The following is a 24,572-nucleotide window of genomic DNA, read 5'->3' as shown; positions in this document are numbered from 1 at the left end:
GAAGCAGGGACATCACCATCACCATACAACCAACTCAGGTGCAGGTTTGGCTTCCAGACAGGTGTGTCCCTATTCCCTAGTCATCTGTACCTTTGCTTTCATTTGAAGCAGGTTCTCTCAACCCTCCTACTTTTGAGAGCATCTCCATCACAGAAAACAAGCATCTTCATCAGCCCCCCTCAGACTTTTTATGCCCTGACATGAATGAAAGCATAAGCACCTGAGAATTGGCTTTTGCTGGACTGGGCCAGAGGTTCATCCAGCCCAACACTCTGGCTCTCAAGACTTGTTCCACTTCTCTCTTTGGAAATCCATGTCTACTGGATGACTCCCGTCTTCATTTCTTGACCAACCATCTCTTGTTGAGGAATTGACCTTGGAATGCAACCCCAGCCAGTCCAGCCATGTGATGCTGGATCTGATGGGAGGTGGCATGTGGAAGCCACTGATTTAGGGAAGGTTGTCATAGGAGAACCATCTGAGAAAGGGCCAGGCACTCTTGTATCATAGGCTTTCACACAAGAACTCAGTTTCTCTCTAATGGCACAGGAAGAAGTATTTGAGTTGCAGTTTTCTGCCCTTGGCTATACCTCTCCTTCCACCACCTGCAAGTCTGATCCTCTCCAGCAGGATTGGAGAATTCACACTCTTTCCCCAAAGCAAAGTGTTATCAATACTACAGAAGACAATTACTACTAAAAGGCACTAATTCAACAATGAAATTCAGGAGATAAGAGGCTGGGAAGTCGTAATGAACAAAGGGCCTGTATTCGTGGCATCCTGCCAGAGCTCAAAAATTCTGATTAACGTGGCTATTGGGGTCTAGTCAATGCTTTAAGCAATGCACATCTAGAGATCTACAAACTTGAGATTACACAACTTTAAGTCTTCACTGCTGCTTTCCACAAAATTGTTCTCTGCATTAGCACAGAGATCTCCTAAGCTCCCTGCTGAAGGTTCACCATGAAGGACAGATTGTTCTAAAGGCAGCATCCAAGTGGGCCCTGCACCCCACAACTCTTGGTGCAGAGCTAAAAGAAATGGGTGATGTCTGAAGTTGCAAAGAGGGGCATCAATGGGGTCTATCCAGGAAAGCAGCCATGCCTCTTGTGTTTCTAGTCTCTGCACCAAAATGCCCAGGGCAACATAATAAAAAAGCAAAGCTGCTAGTATTTTAGCATATTACTGGAGATGTGACCACTTATGAATATTTTGGGGGGGTGTTTGGGGCTGCGCTGTTTGTGGGAACAAAATAAAGATGGCTTTCTTTTTGTCGCCCTTGGTTCTCTTGCTTGAAAAACAACGTTTGCTGAAATAAATGGAGAAAGACTTTCAGGTTCCTCCTTTCTGAAACGACTTCTCTTCCTACATGTTCCCTGTCCTCTCTGAAAATAGAAAAGCTATTTTAAAAGAAGCAACCCAAAAAAAAAAAGGGAACTGAATAGAGGAATGAGGAAAGGGGAAAAAAGAGCCTCTAGGGGGGTGGTGGAGGGAAACAGAATGAAAAGAGATGAAAAATAAAGGAGGGGGAAAAGAGAGAGAGAGGCAGAAAAGACTCTGAAAAGAAAGAATGCTTCCAGCCTGAATAGATTGTGCATGGAAGGGGGAAGAGAGAGAGAGAAAGAAAGAAAGAGAGAGAGAGAGAGAGAGAGAGAGAGAGAGAGAGAGAGAGAGAATGCTTGAAAAGAAACAGCTACACAAAATGACCCTTGATTCACAGGCTGTGCCAATCACCACAATGCAAAAGTCTTTTTTTCTTTTCCCCCCCACATTCTCCCTCTTTCCAGTGGAGGCGGGGGGGGGGGGGGAGAGACTTGATTCTCAACCTAGCAGAAAATAAATCTGGCCAAATGGTTGGTGAAGCGACTTGTAAGTATCCTTGTTTGAAAAAAAGCACACAAAGTCCAATGAAAAATAAATAGGTTATTTAAGAGGAAAGCTTCTGCTTTAACAAACAAAGCATCCTACAGGTTAGGAGAAGGGCTCTCTCTTATGGGAAAATATTCAGAGGCAAAAGAAACAGGGACCTGCTTGTCAGAAACACCCAGCCTTGGAGCTGGCAGAGAACAAGTTGCTTTCCACTGAACCTCCAAACTAGACAACAAGAGTGTCTGTCTGGGCATGTGTGTTGGTGAGTAGATGAGGCCCTTTGCCTGGTCCTCAAAGGTCCCATGCCATAAAGACACACACACACACACACACACACAGAGAGAGAGAGAGAGAGAGAGAGAGAGAGAGAGAGAGAGAGAATGAATGAGAATAAACTTGAAACCCTCAAGCAGCCAAAACAGCTCAAATATTTTTCAACAACCTCTCAACATTTCAGATTTAATGCAACTGGACCAAAGTGTTGGTTGGTCAATAGGAAGAAAACTGTGGTCTACTGGCCAACTTTGGAAGGGTTCTGCGTCACCTTCCTCACAGGTAGGTTAATGCTGGCAGGGCTCATCTTCCATCCAAGAATTGCTAGAGTCAGAGCACCAGAATAAAAAAGCATTGGGTTTTCAGGAGTAGCAGGGATAGGGTCTTGGAGGGTCCATAACTCAAGTAATGAAAATCATAACTCAGAAGAATTACACACTTGGAAGGCAGTATCTTTAAAGACAACTGAGGATTTGTTTTTAAAAGGAAATAGTAAATCATTAGTTGGCCTACAAGGCTATGTAAGTTTACAAAAGCATTTAAAAGTAATTTCTGACATACACAGCATTGCTAAGCTAGTCTGCTAAGGGCTGCGATTTCCTTGCTCAGTTGCTCTGCATGCTACACAATGACTGGGAGGGAATGAAGTTCACACAACACAACCACCCCTCTGCTGTCTATTTAAGTCATAGCATTGTTGTCAATGCTTCTCAAGGCAGACAGGTGTGTCAGCCCTAACCTGCAGCAGGTCAGACCTACAAGGCACACCGTCATTTTAACTTCCTGTGGATGTTCCAGTGTGAATGTCTGAGCTTTATTTCCCAGAGCTGAACTCTCTGTGATACAGTGTTAGAAACATGCACAGCAAAGGAATGCCATCTGAAGCCAGATCTACCAGCCACAGCTGTGGACCAGCAAACGCCTCTCCCCTTTCACAACAGTGGACTTCCTCCCTGCACAATGTGAAACCCAATACAGGAGTTGAGGGGGCAGGGGAGTACAGGGAGATCCAAGCTTCCTCAGGTAAGCTCCACGACACAGAAGGTGAAGGAATAAGTGGAAAATGTTTTAGAGCTGGAGTGTACTGTCCCAGTTTGACCCATTGCAATACAGTATATTGTCAACTGCATCAGAACCAGCACACAAATGATTTTCTAGGTAACTGATTGATATGGAAGTTAGCAAGACATTGAGATTGAAGTTCCTATCTTAAAAATTAATTGCATGCACTCAAACTTGAAAAACCAACCCCTCTGCAGAAAGATAGGAGTGAGGAATGCATTTCAAATCAGCAAGAGTCTGCACAACAACTTAAGCCATCACACAAAGGATTTGCCAAGTTCAGCAGGTTGGAGCAGCCACCACAATGGACTTTCCAAGAGCACAAACTAACACTTCCTATATCTGCTGTATTCAAAATTTTTCTTTTTAAAAGGAATCCATAAAAGCTTAGTTTGGAAAACTGAGAAATGCATAAAAGAGTAGCCTTCCCCAACCCAGTACCCTCCAGATGGTTTGAACTACAATTCCCATCTCAGCTCCAGCCACCACAACTGTAGGATGTTGGAGCTGATGAGAGCACAGCCATGATGGCTGAAGCTAATAGGAGTTTCAGTTCATAACTTCTGAGGGCTGATGGGAGTTGCCGTCCAAAACATCTGGAGGGCTTGAGGTTGGGGTGGTTGTAACAGTGGGCTAAGCTGGCTGGGCCCTCCGCCAATGACCAGCAGGTTTTTTTGTGTTTGAGTTTATAACTTTATTCTAACAGGACAAGTTCCACCTGGGCCTGGCCAACATGGTGTCCTCCAGGCGTTGCTGGACTCTTCTCTGACCACTGGCCATTCAACTTCTGGAGGATACTGCATTGGTTACCTCTGGCATATGGTATGGATTTGGGAAACGTGTGATTTCCAACTGCACCAGGAGGAATGACAGAGCAGACATCACAGGACATTTGTCATCCCTTAGCCGAAATACTGAATCATACAGGGTCTGCATGGACATGTTAGTTCTGCTCCTTGGTACCACACTTACTTGAATGAGAGGATCTTTTGTAAACTGCTTTGAGAGCCTCTTAAGGGCTATGAAGCAGAATATATGCATTTTGAATGAATATGTCAAGCTCAACCCAAGCAACTGCCACTATACTGATTCTCTGACAGACCCAGTTTTCTGGCTTTCTTCCCAGCAGGTCTCACAGTCCTTTCACCTCAACTGACTGTCTCATACATCATGGTGGCAGCACTCAACCCAAGTTGGAACATAGGAAGCTGTCTTATATTGAGTCACAACCTTGATCCACTCAGCTTGGAGTTGTTTACACTGACTGGCAGCAGCTCTCCAGGGTTTCAGACAGGGGACATTCCAATTACTACCTTGAGATACTGGAGATTGAGACATTCTGCATGCAAAGCGAATTCTCTACCACTGATTGATGACCTCAGTACAGTCTGAGAGGTCTGCCACCCTAATGATGCTTGGAGTCTAAGTAGGCAGAGAGTGGAAAGGGTCATTAGTCCTGAGCTTTTGCAGGAACTGTGGGAGATTAGCAGCCAAACCTAAAAAAAAAAGCATATTCTTACTAGTTAGCAAAAGAAGGAGCGAATACCACAGAGCTGTATTGCTGATAGGCAGATACTCAGACCATCGAAATACAATTGGTAGACAGGACAATTGGTGTCATTTCCCTTCCTCTCCTGGACAGGAAAGGGCATATAGTGTTTCCTATTCCTCTCTCCTCCCTTCTTTTGACCAGCATTGGATGCAGACATGCCTCTGCTTGCTTCAGCTTTAGGCACATGCCTGAAGCTCGTTGTATTGTATATATATATATTTTTCCTGCATAGTTTTTACTACTGCCATTGCTGTGAACCAATGCAAGATTATGTGAGTAAATTATATTTTTAAACTTTGCAAGTTGTTGGCTGATTCTTTGCTAAACAGGTTAAGAAGGGGGAAGCCAGCTGGACTTGCCCAAAATAAGACATTGCAGCCTAATTCCTATGCTTTTAATTTTGCTGCCAAGGATGGGATTTTGAAACTCTGTTCAACCTACACATGTGGTGCCTGGATAGATAAATTGCAATTAATATATCCTCTCCTATCCATTAAAATCCATCCCACAGGAACATGCTTCCTAGTCCCCCTCCCGTCCTGAGGCCAGCTTAACAGGACTGAGATTGGGAGGACATGGTGAAGCCCTAGTAATAAAAAAATACCACACAGGGCAAAGTTATAGCCTTTATTGAATAGCCTTTGGGGAAGTGGGGAGTGAGATAGAGGCCTAAACAAACGTAGGCCTGTTTTCAGACTGGTAGCCCCAGCTGGGCTCCTGTGCTTTTGAAAGTTGCATGACAGACAGCAGAGTAGCAGGAGTTGTGCTGCTTACAGAGGAAGAACTGGAAGTGTGGGGTGGTCAGGTGGGGAAGTGTGCAAGGCTTCATAGCTGTGTAGAAAGGATAATCCCAGCAGCTGCAGCTTTCCTGGAAGCCTGCATGTAGCTGGGCATAAGGAAGGTCCTCTTCCTCTGTTAGAGAGCTGTGAAGGGAGACACACAGAGAGTAATGAGCAGTGATCAGCAACTGGAACAAGTGGGCCCTGGATGCAGAGGTGGTGCTTGTGAAGATGACAGCAAGAGAGGGAGTGGTGCCACTTAAGCACTCATCCAGCCCCCTTGCCTCAGTTTCCCCTAAGAAGTAGGCAATACACACCCCTTCCCCTGCAAGGGGCTTGCAGCATGTGTGCAGCGGCTGTTTGTTCTGTTCCCTATGTTCAGCCTGTGATCCTGCAAGGCAAGAGTTCTTGGGCAGGATCAGCATCCTCCAGCAGAGAACACCTCTGCATGCTGACCCTCATGTTGCCTGGGTGGGAGATGCTGCTCCCCGCTGGTCCAGAGGAATGAGGCTTCCAGCAAGAGGTGATGAAGACAGCTGCAACACATAAACTTAATAGCTTGCTTGTGGGGATGCTTTGTTCTGGCCTCCCCAGTTTGAGAGAGGGAGTAGAGTGTTTTGACCTGAAGTCCCAAGACAAAGTACCTGTAAGAGGTCTGGGAATGAAGTGTTACCAATGTGCTCTTTCTATATATGCATGACACGAGATCAGAGCAATAAAGTCTCATGCCCCGTCATCTGAGTTGTGGTCTTTCTTTTTCCTGGGATTTTGACATTGATATTGGTGTGCTGTGATTAGATTCTGTGGCATCATGAGTAGGGCAGGAGGGTATGGGGAACAGTGGCTCTTACTCCAGTCCACTGAGTGGATGATATTTCACATACAGCTGTTCTGTAGTTGGCGTTGGAGGTCAGGACTTTTTTCTGGTGTTGGGGCAGGAAAAACATCTGAAGCACTACAAGGTTCGGCATAATTCTGCTTCTCCCCAGTTCCATCCACATCTCAGCATTCTTTTGAGCTTATGCTAGAAGAGTTCTGCTGGTGTTGCAGGTGTGTTGCTGTTATCTCTAGTCCATCAGACATTATCTTCAACTTATGCTAGGACAGTGGGGCTTCCACTGTACCTTATAGCCCCCATTTGGCCTAACTTGATTATAGGATTGTGCTGCAAGTGTGTTTTGTGGATTTGCCTCACCCTTATATTTCAGTTCAACTACTTTTGACTGTTGGAGGTATTTACAGCACACAAATTTAACATGGCATTTTGTTTTCACTTGTTTCCTAAATATGAACCAATAAACATGCCAGGTCAGATCTCAAGTGATTTAGGGGAGTGGGAAAATTTGAAATTTCATGGAAAACTTCCCACAAGATTAGAACCAATTAAACTGATTGACAGTAGGGCCTGGATAGATGAAAGCAGTACCTCCTCTCACAACACATAATTAATCCATAGATTTTGCTGCCTCGAGATGTAGCAATGACAAATTCATGGCAGAGAGGCCTATCAACTGTTATTAACCACTGGTATCTCCATGTTCAAGAGGCAAAGGATCCACATAGCTGTGGGAACGGTCTCTTTCCTTCATCTCTGGGCTTCTGGGATCCCCAGAACATCTGTTTGGCAGCGGCTTCTGCTGGAGACAGGATGATGAACAAGGTGAATTCTTGGTCCAATCCAGCAAGGCCTTCCTGAGGTTCCAAACTCCTCCAGGGACACAGATTTCACAATCTGGGGCATAGTTCTGCGACCCCAATAGACCACAACCTGCTCACACTCTATTGTGCAAGCACTAAAGAACTATGCTCAAACAACAGAGGCATAATGATCAACAACCATGAACTGTAGGAGAGTCTCTGTCTTGGGTTGTTAAAAACTTTTTTGAACATTTCTGATGGAACTTTTTTTGCTTGTTCCACACCATCCCAAGTTGGATTTTATTATCAAACTTTTTCAAAATGAAGGGAAGTTCACATGCAACGGGAAGCCAGTCGGAGATGATATTGAGACCAGAATACTCCTGGAGCTTATATTTCTAAATATTGGTCAGTGGTTGCAGACCACAGAATGGCAGGCAAGAAGAAGATATTAAAAAAGGAACAGGTGTGACAGGGGAATTAACTCAAAAGGCTGATAAGAAGCAGAGGTGGGAATAATACTCAGCATCCAAAGAACAGAGTGCATATGTGACAGCAAGGTTGAAAACATCCATATTTTAGTTTTTGAGAACAAGAAAGCAGCAGAGTAAGTTTAGTGAACAAAGACCTCTGCAAGGGAAACATTGCTCTGTTCTCCCATACGCTCACTTCTTTTAATTTCAGTGTTGTTACCCAGGAACACACAGAAGCCAAAGTGCCTTTAATCTCAAGGGCTGTAAGAAGATCCACAGAACAGCTGGCACACTGGATCCTGGGAGGGGAATAGCTCCCATGGAAACACTCCCCCCCCCCCACAGCAGACATGGCTAAGGAACTGGGGGGTGGCGGTTGTATAGCAGTTCTCAACATTTTTCAGCTGGACAGGCAGGGGGAAGGGATAGGAAGGAAAACCTCAGAGCAAAACAGCTACAAAGCTGATGGGACTGAGAAGACCTAGTGTCTATGCAACTTGAAGGAAATTACACCAAAGTACGTATCTGTGAAGATAACAGAAAGACAGAAAATGTGTCTGTGGCAGGAATACTGTAAAATATTTGAGTACATGCACCAGCAACACAAGACAGACAGCGAAACAGGAAAGATAAAATTAGAACAAGCTAGCATTCTTCCTTCTGTAATTCTAGCACTCCCTCCTTCCTTCCTTCCTTCCTTCCGTCCTTTTCATTCCTGCATTTGATCACTTGGGATAGCCACCAAAACTGCAGACCAGACTTTCACTGACAGGTCCAATATTATCTTCTTGGATACACTGAAAGCATTTTAAATGTTTTGCTGGGAAACCAACTACAATATCACATGCTTGTGTGTTTCTGCTCCTGAAGCTAAGTCAGTGGAATTCTATGAGACAGTTTCACATCCTGAATTCTTGATAACGGTTCCCCATCTTTAACTGATGCTTGAAGCTGCAGCTGTAGCTGCTTTGAGGACCAAAAGAAAGCGAAACTCCTGCCTGGGAGAACCTAGCATAATGGTATCAAAGCAAGAAGCAGTGACTGTCAACCCTTTCCATACAGAAGCCATTCTTGCTACACTGAGCAGTTCCAGGTCGGCCTCACAGCCACAGCTTGCCCACTGTCTCCTCTGCCTCCCTCTGCCCCCTAGCCATGCCATAGTATGGTAATTGGCTGGACTAGCACCAGCATCTTCTTATATGCTGATAAAGGTGGTCAGGAAAGGGGGGTGGGAGGAAGGAAGAATGCTTACTTCCTCTGATGGGAAAGAGCCGGAGGAGGTGTTGAACGAAATCAGCTAGTGAGATAAAATGTTGTTACAGAATTACATATTACTGATGATGATGATGATAACTGGGAATAGAAAGGAAGGGGATAAGAGAGGAGGAATGTAAGAGGAGGAATGTTAGAGTGGATGTAACAGGGTTAGAGAAGAGAGATTAAAAATGGCACTTTTTGTGGGGGAGAGGAAGGAATAGGGTTCAAGTTGAGTGTGGCAGGAGAATGGAAAATAAAATTACAGGAGAAGAGTAAAAATACTCAGAGGCATGTGAGGGCAGAAGGAGAAATGAAAGGGAAAGGGAAAGGGAAGGTATTCTGCATTTAAGAGCCTCTAGATTAGCATATTCTGCCTTAAAAAAAGAGAAGCCCTCACAATCTCACCAGAGCAAATATCAGTACTTAGTTTAAGGAAAACTGAGCTGTGGAACTTCTTTCCATGAGGAAATGTCAATGGCATAGAATCTAGCAATTTCCAAATATGGATTAGATACCAGAAAATGTCTGCAACTGCTATGCCAAACTCGGCTTCCACCTCCTACCACTTTGTGACTGGTGGGTCTCAGTAATTTTCAGATGTCTAAAGTGGGCCCTGGAGGTAGAAAGTTTGAGAACTCATGCTCTGCAGGTATACTCAAAAGTTTAATTGGGCTCCATGGAACAGTCTGCCTCAGGAGGTGGTAGGACTCTCATTCCTTGGAGGTTTTTAAGCAGAAGTTGGATGGCCATCTGTCGTGTATGCTTTAGTTGAGATTCCTGCATTACCAGGGTGGGTGGGTGTGGACTAGATGACCCTCGGGATCTCTTCCAACTCTACAATTCTATTATTCCTCCTGGAACTTCATTCTCCACACCACCCAGGTATATGAAGCTGCCATATTCTGAGAGAACATCGGTCCATCTAGCTCACTACTTTCTACACTGGAAGGCAGCAACTTTCCAGGCTTTCATGCAGGGTTTTCTCCTAGTTCTATCTGGAGATGCTGGGGACTGCACCTGGGACCTTCTGCACGCAAAACAGTTGTTATACAGTAAGCTACAGCCTTTCGCTATTGTGAGCCGGGTAATTGGTTCATGTAGTTCAGTATTTACAATGACTTGCAGTTGTTCTCAAAGATTGAGATGGTCTTTTCCTGGCCCTACCTGGAGATGCTGGGGATTGAACCTGATGCCTTCTGCATGCAATGCAGATGCTCTGCCACTGAAGTATGGCCCTCCTCCCCCCAGCAGTTCAAGAACCACTGCCCTACAGCTTAGCCCTGAACAATCTCTCTCTCCCCTTTTCTGGTTAACCTTAAATTCTATACCAATAAAACTTTGTAGCACCCCAAACAGGAAAAAAAAATTCAAAAGTCTCCAGTGAACTTTCAACATCTTTTCTAATTAGACACACTCCAATTATAAAGATTCTACTGCAAGAATAAAGGAAAAATTTAAAAGGAGAGAAAGGTGTGTGCATTCTCTTAGAAAAGTGATGCACCATTTTAGACAACTGGGTCCCTTCCGACTCTACAGTTCTATGATTTTAAGCATTTCTCATAGGAACGTCACCTTCCAATGACATGAAAAGCTATTAAACAGCAAGCTATTCCACACAGTATAACATCTCTGAGCTCCATAAGGAAAAGGCACTGACCTCTTGAGGCCGACCTGTGGTACTCTCTCTGAGCCTCAGTTCCATAAAGGAGTAATGATTACTGAGATAATGTATGTCGGGGGTGGGGAACCTGTGAGCCCCCAGATGTTGTTGCAGCTCCCATCAGCTCTGGCTGGCAGGAACAAATATGATGGGAGTTGGGAGTACAGAGCTGGGAGAGCACTGCTGCACTTAGGTCTTGTTTGCGGGCTTCCCAGAGGCATCTGGATGGCCACTGTGAGAACAAGGTGCTCAACCAGATGGATCATTGGGTTGATCCAGCAGCCAGGATCTTCTTATGTTCTTAAGACCAGAACATCCACAGGTTCCCCACCCTTGATATATGCAAAGTGCTTTAGGAACAGTTGCATACAAGTATGACGATTATTAACAAAAACAGTAGCATACTCTATATGGGGAAATGAAATCCTTGCTTTAGAGGTATACATTATCTAGTAACTTATCTAATACCATAGGTATTGCTACCTTCCTATGAAACACTCTCCCTTGTTAGAGTTTTCCTCTCAAGCTATGTCGGGAAGGAGGCACCATCTTCACCAGGCAGTCATTTTACAGTCACAGCCAGTTGCAAATGTAGCTTAGAGAGTTACAGACACCATTCCAAAAGCAGATCAGAAGTCTAAGGTTGCATTGATTAAAAGGTGAATCTTTGATTTTCTGCCAGGACAGAGTTGCCTTGGAAGATGGCAAGCAAGCAACCTTTTCTGTGCTGCCTGCTGCAATCCATCTGGGGTGCCCCACACAGTGCATACCTGATACTCAAGTGCCAACAACACTTTAGAATTTAGATGTGAGTTTTTGTTGTTCACACCGTTTAGCCTATACTGCAAGGACTATACCCTCCATTCAAGGAGACAACTGCAGCTGAAGCATTTCTGAGATAAACATTTTATGTTGCCAGTGGGTTTTTGGGGGGTGGCGACGGCGGGGGGGGGGGTATCATCATTGGAGAGGTCACCATCCATCAACAGAATCATCTGCTGCTTTCCCACCACTAGTTTCCTCACAGTATCTAGATAGTACTAAATTCTTCAGATAGTTCTGGAAGTGGGAGAGGAAGGGAGAGGAAGTGGGAGAGGAAGTGGGAGAGGAAGTGGGAGAGGAAGCCCATGGACAGGGCTGAGGAAGGTGCCCAAGAGCACAGACCAGCCCACTCTGCAAGAGCAGCTTCTATGGGCAACACCTCTGAGTATTTTTAAGAACCATCTCAATGACACAGACCTCAGCAGGGCAGTCAAGGAGAGAGAAAGCAAAGATGCTGCACAGAATGACTCCCATTGCACAGCGCAGATCCCAACACATGCGAGTCCACAGAATCAGTCAAGGAAAAACACATTCTCATCTGTTAGAGTTAACGGAAGGCAAAGGGGTTGGACAGACAAAGAGCAAAGTCCTCCCTTCCTTTGCAGCCACCGCTCCAGGAAAGCTGCTTCCTAGCTCTTTGGCAAGGCCAGCCAACAGCAGGCAGAGAAGCTTCAGGCACTATCCGCAGGCTGCAGTTTGAGGCGGCGCGCTTTCCAAGAGAGCAAACCCCGCTACTACTGAGCCTCCGCCAGCATGCAAGGGACCAGGTCCGTCCCCCTCCAGTTTCTTTCCGTCCCCTCCAATCCTATCCGGAGGATTGTTAAAGGGAAAGTTCACCGCGGCCAGGCACAGAATGGGAAAGTCCAGCCGGCACTTCCCTCTCCAGGGGCGATTCGAGAACGAGGGCCTCGTCCCCCTATGGCCAAGCACAGCAGAGACGGCAACAGGTAACCCACCGGCTGCCTCCTCCTGCAAGCCGACCAACCGAAGAGGGGTCCACTCCATCAGCTCCACGCCGGCACCTCCCGAGACTCCCCTCCCGCTGTTGCCGCTGCCTGCTTCCCTCCCTCCTCCCCGGATCGGCTCCCTGCAGAGCAAAACTTTGTGTTGTAAAGCAGCAAGAGGAGGGGAAAGTTGCAAGCGAGCAACAAGGATGTGGGGGAGGCTCCTCGAGTGTTAGCCCCCACGTGCTGTGAGCCCCAGCAAGACAAGAAGCGCCGCAATCCAAGCCCAGTTGTGCGTCCTCCTCTCCCTCCTCCCCCTTCTTTCTATCCTTCCTTCCTTCCTTCTTTCCCTCCCTCCTTCTCCAGACGCCATCACTCTTTTCTCTCTCTCCCTGCTCTGGCATTAGAGCGCCGGGATGGATAGAGGCGGCGGCGGTTGGGGCAGCCCACCGGGCCTCCCGCGGGGCTTTCGGCGCCCGCCTCCTCTCCGGCCCGGGAAGAGAGGGCTTGGCTCAGCTGGCTGGGGCTGAGGCGAACTCACCCTGGGACTCCCGAAGAGGCTTGGCAAGGGGGGCGGGTAACGGGTAGGCAGGCAGGCAGGCAGGCAGGCAAGGGAGGCCGCTTCACCTCTCCTTCTGGGGCAGATCCTCGTCTGGGTGCTGCCGGCTCCTCGCTTGCTCGCAGTTCCCTTTCTCTTTTCTCTCTCTCGCTCTCTAGCAGGAAGGAAGAAGGGAATGAGGCAGGGCTGACGTGAAGGGATGCAAAACAGCCCCTCCTAACCCAGCTCTGAGAAAAAGGGAGAGAGAAAAAGAAAGGCGCAGAGGAGGGAGAGCGAGAGCAGCAGCACAGCAGCAGCCCCTTTTATCTCGCTTTTGTTTTCGCACTTCCTCTCTCTCCGGCCCTGGCCAAGTTTCCTTTTCTCTCCCTCCTCCCCACAGAGCTTCTCCCTCTCTTTCTCTGCCCTCCTTTCCCAGCACCACAGAACCCCCCCCCCCAATCTCCCACCCTGGTCTCTCTTAGCGAGGTGTGCAAGTGCACCCAGCCAGGCCTTTGCACAGGTGAGGAGGGGTGGCCCAAAAGGGCCCCTCTAATTGTCTCTAATAACCTTCCATGTCTGGGGTTAGGTGGGACTTCTAATGGGTTCTGTGTGTGAGGCAGCCAGAGACAAGCCTTTGCCTCTTGATCCTGCTTGGCTATCACTGTCAATAGATGACCCTGCAAGTTCTGTTTACTAGAAAAGAAAAACTACCCTCCATTCATGCTTTTCGCATTTATAGCTTTATAAACCTCTACACTGAAGTGCTCCAAACGCAGGGCCATCAGATGGCCCTTGTGCTCCCCCAGCAGCTGCTAGGCCACAGCTACTGCCAAGCATAACACAGTCACGCTCCTCCTCTGGTGAACCAGCAGCAGAGTCAACAGCAACACTGAATAGACACACCCACCACAGCAGGCCTGGCAATTCTGCCACCAACCATAAAGATTATGCTCACCAACAACACATCTCCAGCCAGGCAAGGAAAGCTCCTAGCACTGCACAGAATTTTCAGGTGACCTTGTGGGGCTACCCAACCCTGGCTATGCTACCAGAACAAGCTATATTGTCTTTCCCTGCACAAGCCAACCAGGTACTTGTGGAGAAGAAGCCTGTGCAAAGAGCTCTCTGCCCCAGGCAGGATTTAAGCCCTGCTGGCAAAACAATGCTTCCTCTGCAACAGCCATGCACAAAGTGTTTGGGAAAAGCCTTTTGCAGGGGATAAGGGATGCCACACATAAAGGGGGAATAATGGAGCTGACAGTGGCAAGACTGTGGTTGGCACCGCCCCCCTTGTGTGGGGATTAGTAGCAACATCATAAAAAGGATACAGCACCTGGACGTTAGGGAGATGTAAAAGCTCCTATTTTGGAGGCCCGGGTGGGAAGAATAGTTTTGGGTGAGAAAAGGATGGCACAGCAAGACTGCAGGCCTGGCCCCTTGTTCCAGGCAGCCGGACACAGAAGTGCCATGATGGAGCAATTGTATTAATTTCCTAGGGTATCCCCCTCTTTTCTTCTCCTTCAGACCCGTAGACCAGCTTTGCATGTAGCCATAGCTAAGCTGGAAAAAGCAGAGAATCAGCATACATCCTGAGTTCAAACCCTGGCTATGGACTGCCATGGAAAATAGCTGCAAAAAACATGTGCATGTATCTGGATCAAGGCAGCCTAATAGCTTGTGTAATTGGCCTATGACACAATAATCACATTCAGGCTCAGGACGCTTTCACTTTGTGTAGCCCCCTTAATCTCAAACAGCCATACAGCTTCCTTTTAATTTCCAATGTCTGCTGGTTGTTATCCCAGGTCAGCTGCATACCCAACCTGCTGCTCCCACTCTCCACTTCATGCAGTCCCAATTTTTAGATTGATCATCACACCAGCAGTAATGAGGGATGGAGGATGCAGAGATCTGCACTGCAGCAAGGGAGGTGGAGTAGGGAAAGGAAGAGCAGAGTGGCAGCCATCTGAGGCTCCCTATTGACCTTAATGTGGGTGCCACTTTTCCCTGCTGGCAGAATGTTGCCCTCTGGTAGTGCAAGGGGCTTTAGAAGTGATTTCCTGCCATCCAGTGGGCATAACTCGACAAAGCAATTGTACTTGTAACTGTAGAGCTAATAGGCTCTTAAGGTAGCTTTTGCCAACATAGTACCCTCTAGGTGTTTTGGACTTGCTGGGCACCAGGTTGGCAAATACTGCCTTAGTGAAATCCTCAAACTGCACTCCACTTCCCTCAATTTTAGTCAAACATTTGCCCCGCCATGGCTTTTTAAGAACATTATATTAAGGGGGCTGCTGCCACGGAAAGTAAGGGGTGACCCCTCTGGTTGCAATTCCCATTTTCCCAATATTCTTTTTTTTAGATGCGGTGGCACCAAGGATGGACATAAGAGCAACATGATCCTTGCTTCCAGGCTTTTCCCACATCTTACCACTGAATCCATTTTTCTACTGCTACAGGACTCTGGGGCAATGTCCTTGTAGTGATCCACAATGACCCCAAAACATCTAGTTGGCCACTGTGAGAACAGGATACCAGACCAGATGGACCATCAGCTCACCAGCAGCCTCTGCTTAGGTTCCCAGGGAGGGACGACCCTCCTTATTTTCCTTCTGCCAGCGTGTGAAGACTGTTTTGTTCAAACAGGCCTTTGGAAACTTTTTTTTTTTTAAGGAAAGAGCTTTTAACAGTGTATCGTTATTTTGTTTTTCATATTGTTTGAATTCTATTAGAGTTTAACTGCTTTTTAACAACTGCCTTTTGTATATTTTTAGCGTTTTGTATCTAATCTGTGTTGTTTTGATTTGTGGAAGCCGCCTTGAACCCCAATTTGGGGAAGAGGTGAGATATAAATAAATTGTGCATAATAATAACAACAGTAATAATAGTAGAGCTCGGGGTGGGCGTGCAGAAAGGATCCTTATGTGGCTTTTCTGTGCTCTGCACAGCACCTCTGCATCTGCCATCCTGCCAGGTTTTAAAGGCTCCTAAAGCACTTCCATCCCCTTCCTCTCTGCTCACTCTCACTATGGAGGCCAGAGAGCTTGAAACAAAAAGCAGCTGGCAGTGTTGAGCCTCCTGGCTATACAGAGCCACTTTCTGAGTCCTCTCAACCCCTTGCTCTTCTCACCTGCGGCCACAGGGCCTCGATTACCAAAAAGGCAAGATAGAAGGGGGGGCCTTCCCACGGCCCCCCTCGGGCGCTTCAGCCTTACAAGGAGAGGCACAGGCAGGCAGTCTCAACGGGGTGCCTCAGGCAGCTGCTTTCAGCTACGTGCTTTGAAACATTCCCTGAGCTGGCTTCCCTCGCAGGGGCGTTATGGGTGCCTCGCCTCACGGGAAACACGCGTAAGTGAAAGTGCGCAAGCGCGTGGTCGCCCCTGTCTTCCTCCCCCCTTTTCTTTCCCGCCATTTTCCTCCTCTCGCGTGCAGGGGGCGGGGCTTCGTCCATCCGCCCTCCCTCTTAATCACCCAATCAATGCATTCACCGGCCGAACCGCGGACCAATGCCTGGCTCGGAATCGGCCAACCCCGCGGCGACGGCGACCCGCCTCTATCCTTCCACTCTCCCTCCCGCAGTTACACTCCGAGCCCTGACGCAGTTCAAGTGGCTATCACAGTGCTGTCCTTGGCGGTGGTTTTTTTTTTTTGCCGCTACTGCGCAGGTGCAGAGAGAGTGTGGGCGGAGCCGCTGTCTCCCGTAGCCCCACCTCCCCCGGCCCTGCTGCGTTCGCCGCCATCATGAGCCGCATTTACGACCAGGGCGCCCTGAGCACCAAGGCTGTGCACACGGAGCGCCTGCGCGGCCGCTGGGACCCCGCCTCCTGGCAGCGGTAGGCGGTGGGCCGCTTCAGCGGGGAGGGGCCCCTGAGCATGTGCAGAGTGCGCAGTGACGCTTCCCGCCCTTGCAGGCTGAGGGAGTGCAGCGTCGAGGGGTCGGGTTTGATGCGGTCGCCCAGGGACATTTGTGTGGAGGGGAAAGAGCTGAGCACCAAGAATGAATCCTTGAGGGGCCCCTTAAGAGCGAGAGAAATCAATGAATCCCCCACCCATTGAATATTGGACAATTAGGAAGTTGGACCACCCAAGAACAGAATCATGGAGACCTGTGGGGTCCTTTAATGCTATTCTCACAACAGCCCTGTAAGGTAGGTCAGGCAGAGAGGGAATGGCATAGATGGAGAAGTGAAAAAAATAAGTTTCCCATATATGGCATCAAAATTCCCTGAAACGGTATAACCCCAGGGGATTGTGGGGCGATTGACATAAACTCTTCACTTGGGGTTCTTCCCCTGTGTCTTAACTTTTCTCCCCTGCAGTGGTGACGGTGTGATTGTGGAGGGGCAGCTCTTGAACGTGTCCCGCCATCTCATCTTGGATGATGCTGACAAAAAGGTGAGGCTTCTAATGAGAGCAGAAGAGCGATCCTGCTGGATCGGACCAGTACTCAGCCTCCTGTTCCCCCACAGGTGCCTCTGAGAAGCCCCATAAGTGCAGGGCAGGAAAGCCATAGCCTGTTCTGAGGCTCTGGTGCTGGAGGTCTGACACAGCCATCAAGACAAAAAGCCATTGATAGTGTTATCCTCCATGAATTAGTTCTCACTTGTTCACGACATTACATTGAGAGTTAGTTTGCATTGAAGCGGTTCATGTGACCCCTCTCCTTGCCATTTGCACCACTCAGAATGCTGCCTTTGCTGTGGGAAATGAAGAGATGTGTCTGCACCACAAATACAATGATCCCACCTGGGAATCCTGGTGTGGGAGTAAAAGATACATAACCTCCTTTGCCATAACAAAAAAAATCAGTTCTCACAATTCCTGGCAGGTCCTGTGTGCCTTGAACTGGAGAAGGAAGGGGTCCTGCTAAGTAGCAGTTTTAGATTGGATGAGGGTAATAAACAGCAATTAGGGAGAGCTGGCTTTGGCTTTGCTTCTAGATGGCCAGGTGGCACCAGTGGCCAGGAGTGGTTTCTTTTACTAGCTGTGTCTTAAATGCCAGCTGTGCTCTTTTCTTAAGAAACTAGGGCTGGTCTTGTCACCTCCAAACTACACTACAGTGGTACCTTGCTTTAAGAACAGCCCTGTTTGCGAACTATTCGGTACAAGAACTCATCAAAACCAGATGTAGTGTTCTGGTTAGCGAACTTTACCTCAGTCTACAAACAGAAGCCGAACGGTGGAAGGGCACTGGTGGTGGGAGGCCTCATTAGGGAAAGCGCGCCTCGGTTTAAAAACAGCTTTGATTTAAGAACAGACTTCCGGAACAGATTAAGTTCATAAACCAAGGCCCCACTGTACTGTAATGTGCTGTATGTGGGGAAGCCCTTGAAGACCCTCCAGAAGCTTCAGAATGCAGCTGCTATGGTTTTGATGGGGCTAGTCATTCTGATCAAATTAACTTCAGTCTCATTCCACCTGCATTTATTGCCACTTGCTTCCATGTTTCCGAGCACAATTCAAAGTGTTGGTGCTGACCTTTAAGCCCTAAATGGCATCGACCCAGTATACCTGAAGGAGTGTCTCTACCCCTATCGTTCAGCCCAGACACTGAGGTCCAGCTCCGAGGGCTTTCTGGCAGTTCTCACCTCACTGTGAGAAGTAAGGCTACAGGGAACCAGGCAAAGGGCCTTCTCGGTCGTGGTGCCTGCCCTGTGGAATACCCTCCCATCAGATGTCAAGGAAATAAACAACTAGCTGACGTTTAGAGGACATCTGAAGGCAGCCCTGTTTAGGGAAGTTTTTAATGTTTGATGTTTTATTGTTTTTTTATATTCTATTGGGAGCTGCCCAGAGTGGCTGGGGAAACCCAGCCAGATGGGCAGGGTATAAATAATAAATCATCATCATCAAACCCTAAAGCACCCAGGACTGGAATATCTCAAGAAATGCCTCCATGTATGCAAGTTGGTTGAGAACTTTATTCCTCTGCCGAGACTCTGCTTTGGGAGTCCCACAGTCTTCAGACATAAAGCCAGTATGTACCTTGTGGTTGTGGCACCCAGATTTGGAACAACTTTCCTGCAGAAATTCCTTGGCCTGACTAGATTGCTTCTTATCACTTTTAGAAGGGCAGTAAAGGCAGCGTTGCTTCAGTGGACTTTTCCCCAAAAAGATGGTTTTGTTGCTACTGCTTTCACCAGATTTGGCTATTAGTGCATATTATTATTTTTTAGGTTGCCTTGAATATTTCATAGTGCACATTTTGAGGATAATATTGAATAACCTGCAGATCCAAGGGTTTTTTTTGTGTGTGTGGGAGATTAGGAACTGGAGTCTGTCCCCAAAACAGGAGAGGCCCTTGGGTCCTAAGCCTCCTGCCCTGCCCCACCCTGAGAGGATGAGCAGGTGATCCTCCTTGCTGGTGGACTGGATTATTTGCCAGATGGGGAGAGAAGGGAGGGGACTGACACAATCTGAAGGTTATGTCATGTAGCCAGATTGCATTGCTGACGTTTCTCCTTCGATATTTGTTACCTTGACATCCTGCCTTTCCATCAAAAGGTAACTAACAGTACTTCGTCCAAGGTAATCAACAGTAATAAAATCCGCAATAAAAAAGGATCAGTCTATAGACAACATGGCAATAAAACTGGATAAAAGCATATAGAAAAAGGCAGTTAATTGAAAGCATAGTTAACTTAGAAGTACATATTTAGACACAGCAACAGAGCCAAACAAACCAGCCTAGTGACCCAAACACCTGTTTGAATGAAGATGATTAAAGGTAAAGGTAAAGGTACCCCTGCCCGTACGGGCCAGTCTTGCCAGACTCTGGGGTTGTGCGCCCATCTCACTCAAGAGGCCAGGGGCCAGCGCTGTCCGGAGACACTTCCGGGTCACGTGGCCAGCGTGACATCGCTGCTCTGGCGAGCCAGAGCTGCACACGGAAACGCCGTTTACCTTCCCGCTAGAAAGCGGTCCCTATTTATTTCCTTGCACCCGAGGGTGCTTTCGAACTGCTAGGTTGGCAGGCGCTGGGACTGAGCAACGGGAGCGCACCCCGCCGCGGGGATTCGAACCGCCGACCTTTCGATCGGCAAGCCCTAGGCGCTGAGGCATTTACCCACAGCGCCACCCGTGTCCCATCGTGAAGATGATTTATCCTAGCTAAATAGAGTCGGTCCTCAAGGGGACTATATGGCCTTCCCCCTGCCTCTGGATGCAGTCTCTGGGGAAACTCTTTTCTCGAGTTCCCAGCAGTGTGCATCAGATGTTGGCTGGACAGATAGAAAGGCCTCTCTTGAAGACCGCAATACCAGATCAGGGCTGTGCAGTAGAGTAACCTTCAGGAAGTCTAACCCTGAGCCTTTTAGGGGTTTATAAGTCACAATTGGCACATTGAATTGTGCTGAAAATGGTCTGGGAGGCAATGGTAGCTGTTGTCACCTTGGAGTTCCAGGCCTCCTCTCAATCCCTGTCAAGGTCCTAACTGCAGCATTCTGAGCCAGAAACAATTTCTGAACAATCTTTGAGGGACAGCTCCACGTAAAGTCACCCATGTAGCAGTTGCCCAAACAAGATGTAACGAAGGCATGTCTCACCAGGGCCAGAGCTGACACCTCCAGGAGCAGCAGAGGTGGGCTTGATGCACCAGTCTCAGCTGAATAAAAAACACCTCTAGGGATCTAGAAAAGAATCTAGGGAGCTAAGCAAGGAACCCCATGGTTTTTCAGTGGAAGTGCAGCCTCATGCAAAACCAACTCTCTGATCTGACTTTCAGTTTTCCAGAAGCAGCTCTGCCTTGTCTGGTTCAAGTTCCAGCTCACTCACCCTCATCCAGTATGACACTGATACCCTGCATATTGTTCTAGAGGGAGAAATATAGAGTAATTCATTCTTGCTAGCTGTGAGTGTGATTTTTTTTTTGCGCAACCCGCTGTAATTTTTGCATTGGTTCTGTGACTGTTGGAAACTAGAAGTGAGCAGTTTTTGTGTCTGTCTTCTTCATGATGATTGTTGACAATGGCTGGTGCTGGGGATTGTCAACACTGGCTGGTGAACGCCAACATGCTCCAGTTTTTTTACATCCACAGTAATACAGAGTTGCAAATGTAGTGGCAATAGCACTGGTAGGTGGTAACAACAGTCAAAAGTGATGGTGTTTTCTGAAGACTCAGAGTGAGCAGATTCTCTGTCCTTCCCCAACCCCAGGAACGCTACTTTGTGCTATACATCAGGCCAAGGCTTGTTCATCGCCGCAAATTTGACCCCAAGGGGAAGGAGGTGGAGCCCAACTTCAGCGAAACTCGGAAGGTCAATACTGGCTTCCTCATGGCATCCTACAGTGAGTTTTGCTCAGAAGCCTCTCCTTGGTCTGCCTTAGCAGAGCAGAGGGTAGTGTTCCTGCAGAGCAAACTTGGGAGGTTGCCCTGTTTTCCTGGGTAGTGAACTGGGGTGTCTCAGCATGTGATCTGCCTTTCCTCTTATGAATTTTCCCTGCCATGTGGGGTGGGGAGATTGAGAACATGTCCAGCATGGTTGTAGAACAGCCTTTGCTAATCTGGTGCCCTGCTGGGGCTGATATGAACTGTAGCCCCAAAATATTTGGAGGGTACCAAGTTGGTGAAGATTGCTCTAGGATCTGCTTGGGTGTAGGAGGCTTTTTTCAAGGGCGGCAGGTGTGGTCCCCAGGCTAAGACCAGGAGCTGGGAGTTGATGGCTTCTGTGTGTGTGTGCCTGGGCCTTTGGGTAAGGCCCTCCTTGTACACATCGGTCTTTTTTTCCTTCTTCTGTGTTGTGATGGACAGAGGTGGAGGCCAAGGGCAAGACCGACAGGCTCACCCCAGAAGAGCTGGAATGCCTGGTGACCAAGCCAGAGTTGGTGAAGGTGACGCAGCCCTACACACCCAGCCAGGCTATGGCCTTCTGGCTGCCTGAGAGTGAGATGGAGAAGATGGAGCTGGAGGTGGGGATGGAGATCCGCCTGAGGACTCTGGGAGATGGACCCTTTGTCTGTAAGTGCTGCAGGCAGAGCTGCTGCCACAAAGCCTCTTTTCCTTGGTCAACCCCTTTACCCATTTGCCATCCCTGCTGGGCCAGCCTGGGGAATGAGCCTTCCTCATGCTAGGACCTGGATTTGCCAAAGCATTAACATTTTCTGGAATGGGACACCCTGGTGTGACTAGACTCCTTCCTCCAGTCTATATTCCATTAGAAACTTCAGGGACGTAGGAGGCTGCCTGCAACTGAATCAGGCCATTGGTCCATCTAGCTCAGTACTGCCTATACTGGCTGGCAGCAGCTCTCCACAGGGGTCTTTTGTCCGGCCCTACCTGGAGGTGCCATGGGGAATTGAACCCCCATGTCAAGCAGCTGCGCTGCCACTTAGCTCTTGCCACTTTTTTTCTCCTTTCCAGTCTCCTTAGCCAAGCTGGATGTGGGGACAGTGACCAAGTGCAATTTTGCTGGTGACCAGCAGGCTGGGGCCTCCTGGACAGACAACATCTTGGCTTTCAAGGATCACGGGGAGCCGTCCAATGAACCCCGAGGGCATGGGGATGGCGCGGAAGATGCCGAATGGGTATGTGGATGACCACTCTAGATTGAGCAGCCAGGGCGGTGGGTTCTCTCTGGCATGAGCTGGATTTGCTCCAGTCCAGGAGCCAGACTGACCCTGTTCTGGTGGGGCTGACTTCAGGGTCCTGTGCCTGGAGCCCTGGGTGGGAACAAAGCCTGTCTAGGGGTCCCTTGGAATAACTGCTGCTGTTCTCTGCAGGATGACTAAGGCAAGAAGAACTGAGAGGAAGCAAATGACTCCCTGCAGCTCCAGGACTCATCTCTATTCTTCTGTTTCCAAAGCTTATGGGGAAGGAGGGGGACACTTGGGGTGGGGAGGGAGTGGTGTGTGCTCTCTCAGCAGGGCTGGGATTCCTGCAGCCTTCCTGAATCTCTTTACATGATTCTTCCTGGGTGCCTGAGGGTGGCAGATCAGAAGATTTTACTTTTAAACATTACCCCAGGCTCTTCTATGGCAGGCACTGCCCCGTCATGCCTGCCCAGCCCCTGGAGCAAAAGCCTCAGCCCTTCAGCAGCATACCAAAAATTACTGGTAGCAGTTTCAGGAAGACCAAAGAAAGTAATGGCCGCCAGCCACTGAGTGCCACGCAGTGGGAGAACCACCAGGAGCAGCAGAGGTAGCTTGACCAGCCACAAGTGTGGAGAACAGGTTGGTCAGTGTCTCTGGCCATAGTGCTGAAATAGGCTATTGGAACAGGGAGGTTCCATCTCTGAGTACCAAATGCAGCAGCCGATGGCTGTGTCACCATAGCAGCTTGAATGGCTAGTGGTAGCAACTGCAGAAGGCAGCCTGCTGGTCCGGTCTTCTTTGTGTTCTCATTTGGTGCCACATGCCTTACCTTTCAGTTGACTGTTTCCTCCTCCTCAGACCAGCAGCGGGATTCACCATCATGTGCTGGTGATTTGAGGGGCAGCCTAGGTTTTAGCTTCATGGGGCTTTTATTTGGTGCTTGGACAACACCTTCCTTCCTTCTGCTTCTCTCCTGTATTCCTGCCCATGCTCAGCCCACTCTTCTTTTTTTTAAAAAAAACTTTTTTATTTACTTTTACACTGTACATTTGAATTCAAAGATTAATCATAACTATCAACATTTAGGATTCCTTGAACCCTTAGACTTCCCTCCACTCCTCCATGGTTTCCATTATCAAACTTTTCCTGCTGCATCCTATATTTTCTCTATTTTTCTTAAAATAGTCCATTTTTTACCTTAGTTTTTTATACATTACACACATTACTCAAATTCTGCCAAAGTTTTTAGTTGTTTACAGTGTTGTAATTTCCCCCCATTCCTTATTAAAGTTTCTATCTTCCTGATTTTCCCGGTCATTTTCGCCATTTCTGCGTAGTCCATCATCTTTATCAACCATTTGTCTCTGGTCGGGACTTCATCTTCTTTCTGTCTCTGAGCCAATAGTATCCGCGCTGCTGTCGTTGCATGCATAAATAATCGCCCATTCTTCATTCTGATCCTTCTGGGCCAGCTGGATAGATTTGTCATATATTGTACCAAGAGATGGAACATAACCCTTATCGATGGAGGCTGACCCATTTCGTAAATAACTTTTTTGTGTGTGTGAAATCAGTAAACACACTGAACAAAATACAACTTGACGGTTGTTCCATCAATACTGAAAACAGTCCATAGAGCATAATAACTTACCCATTTCACACTAGAGATTTACATGTGATTGTGGTGGTAGAGTTTGGTCATCTCTCTGTATGTACAAGATGAAAGGTGGGTGGAGGCCTTTCCTTAAGTACATAGGAACGCAGGAAACTGCCTTACATTGAGTCAAGCCCTTGGGTCCATCTAGCTCAGTTTTGGTGACACTGACTGGCAGCCACTCTCCAGGGTTTCAGGCAGGGGCATTCCCAGCCCTACCTGGAGATGCTGCCAGGGATTGAACCTGGGACCTTCTGCATGCAAAGCAGATGTTCTACCACTGAGCTGTGGCCCCTCCCCTAATTCCTTCTGGATGTTTCCAAAAGGTGGCTACAGGATGCCATCTTCAGCTGCTCTCTTTGGGGGCAGCAGCAGCTTGGTGGAGGAAGTCCTAAACAGTTGCCATTTGGCCTCTGGGCCTGCACTAAGCAGGCAGGAGCTGGGAAAGGCCTGGTAGAAGAACCTCAGCTCTGCTCAATGCTCTGTATACATTCTGTAATAAAATATTTCCATTTCCCCCCA

At 48.0% G+C, this 24,572-nt stretch overlaps 2 protein-coding genes and 1 long non-coding RNA gene across 5 annotated transcripts in view; 2 read left to right on the top strand and 1 right to left on the bottom strand.

The window, feature by feature from the left end:
• ZNF710 (zinc finger protein 710) overlaps positions 1-16,283 on the bottom strand; it is a 22,295-nt gene extending 6,012 nt beyond the window's left edge. Inside the window, exons 1-2 of one of the 2 annotated variants that reach the window (XM_083713145.1) lie at positions 15,998-16,283; positions 12,871-13,042 (exon numbers count right to left, since the gene is read on the bottom strand). The gene's annotated coding sequence lies outside the window, so the exon portion shown is untranslated. Of the gene's footprint in view, positions 1-12,870; positions 13,518-13,575; positions 15,212-15,997 lie in introns of those variants that run through there. The other variant, XM_083713144.1, reaches the window with a different exon arrangement.
• Positions 3,795-6,271, top strand: LOC310831961. The gene is made up of 2 exons (XR_014558063.1): positions 3,795-5,028; positions 5,918-6,271. It is a non-coding gene; the product is annotated as an uncharacterized lncRNA (long non-coding RNA).
• On the top strand, positions 12,042-24,572 carry LOC310831943 (arpin-like). Of its 2 annotated transcripts, none has more exons than XM_083713288.1 (6): positions 12,042-12,332; positions 17,187-17,262; positions 21,022-21,154; positions 21,618-21,824; positions 22,227-22,390; positions 22,586-24,572. In XM_083713288.1, exons 1-6 carry the CDS (start codon positions 12,139-12,141, stop codon positions 22,592-22,594), a joined length of 783 nt encoding a protein of 260 aa, XP_083569414.1. In that variant the 5' UTR covers positions 12,042-12,138; the 3' UTR covers positions 22,595-24,572. The 2 variants fall into 2 exon arrangements, with proteins under 2 accessions (XP_083569414.1, XP_083569415.1); XM_083713289.1 differs by lacking the exon at positions 12,042-12,332 and adding an exon at positions 16,417-16,700.

Source organism: Podarcis gaigeae (assembly GCF_964106915.1).
Source record: "Podarcis gaigeae genome assembly, chromosome: 14".
Classification (NCBI taxonomy): domain Eukaryota; kingdom Metazoa; phylum Chordata; class Lepidosauria; order Squamata; family Lacertidae; genus Podarcis; species Podarcis gaigeae.
Note: the sequence above shows the minus strand (reverse complement) of the source record. Positions and strands in the feature narration are given on the sequence as shown.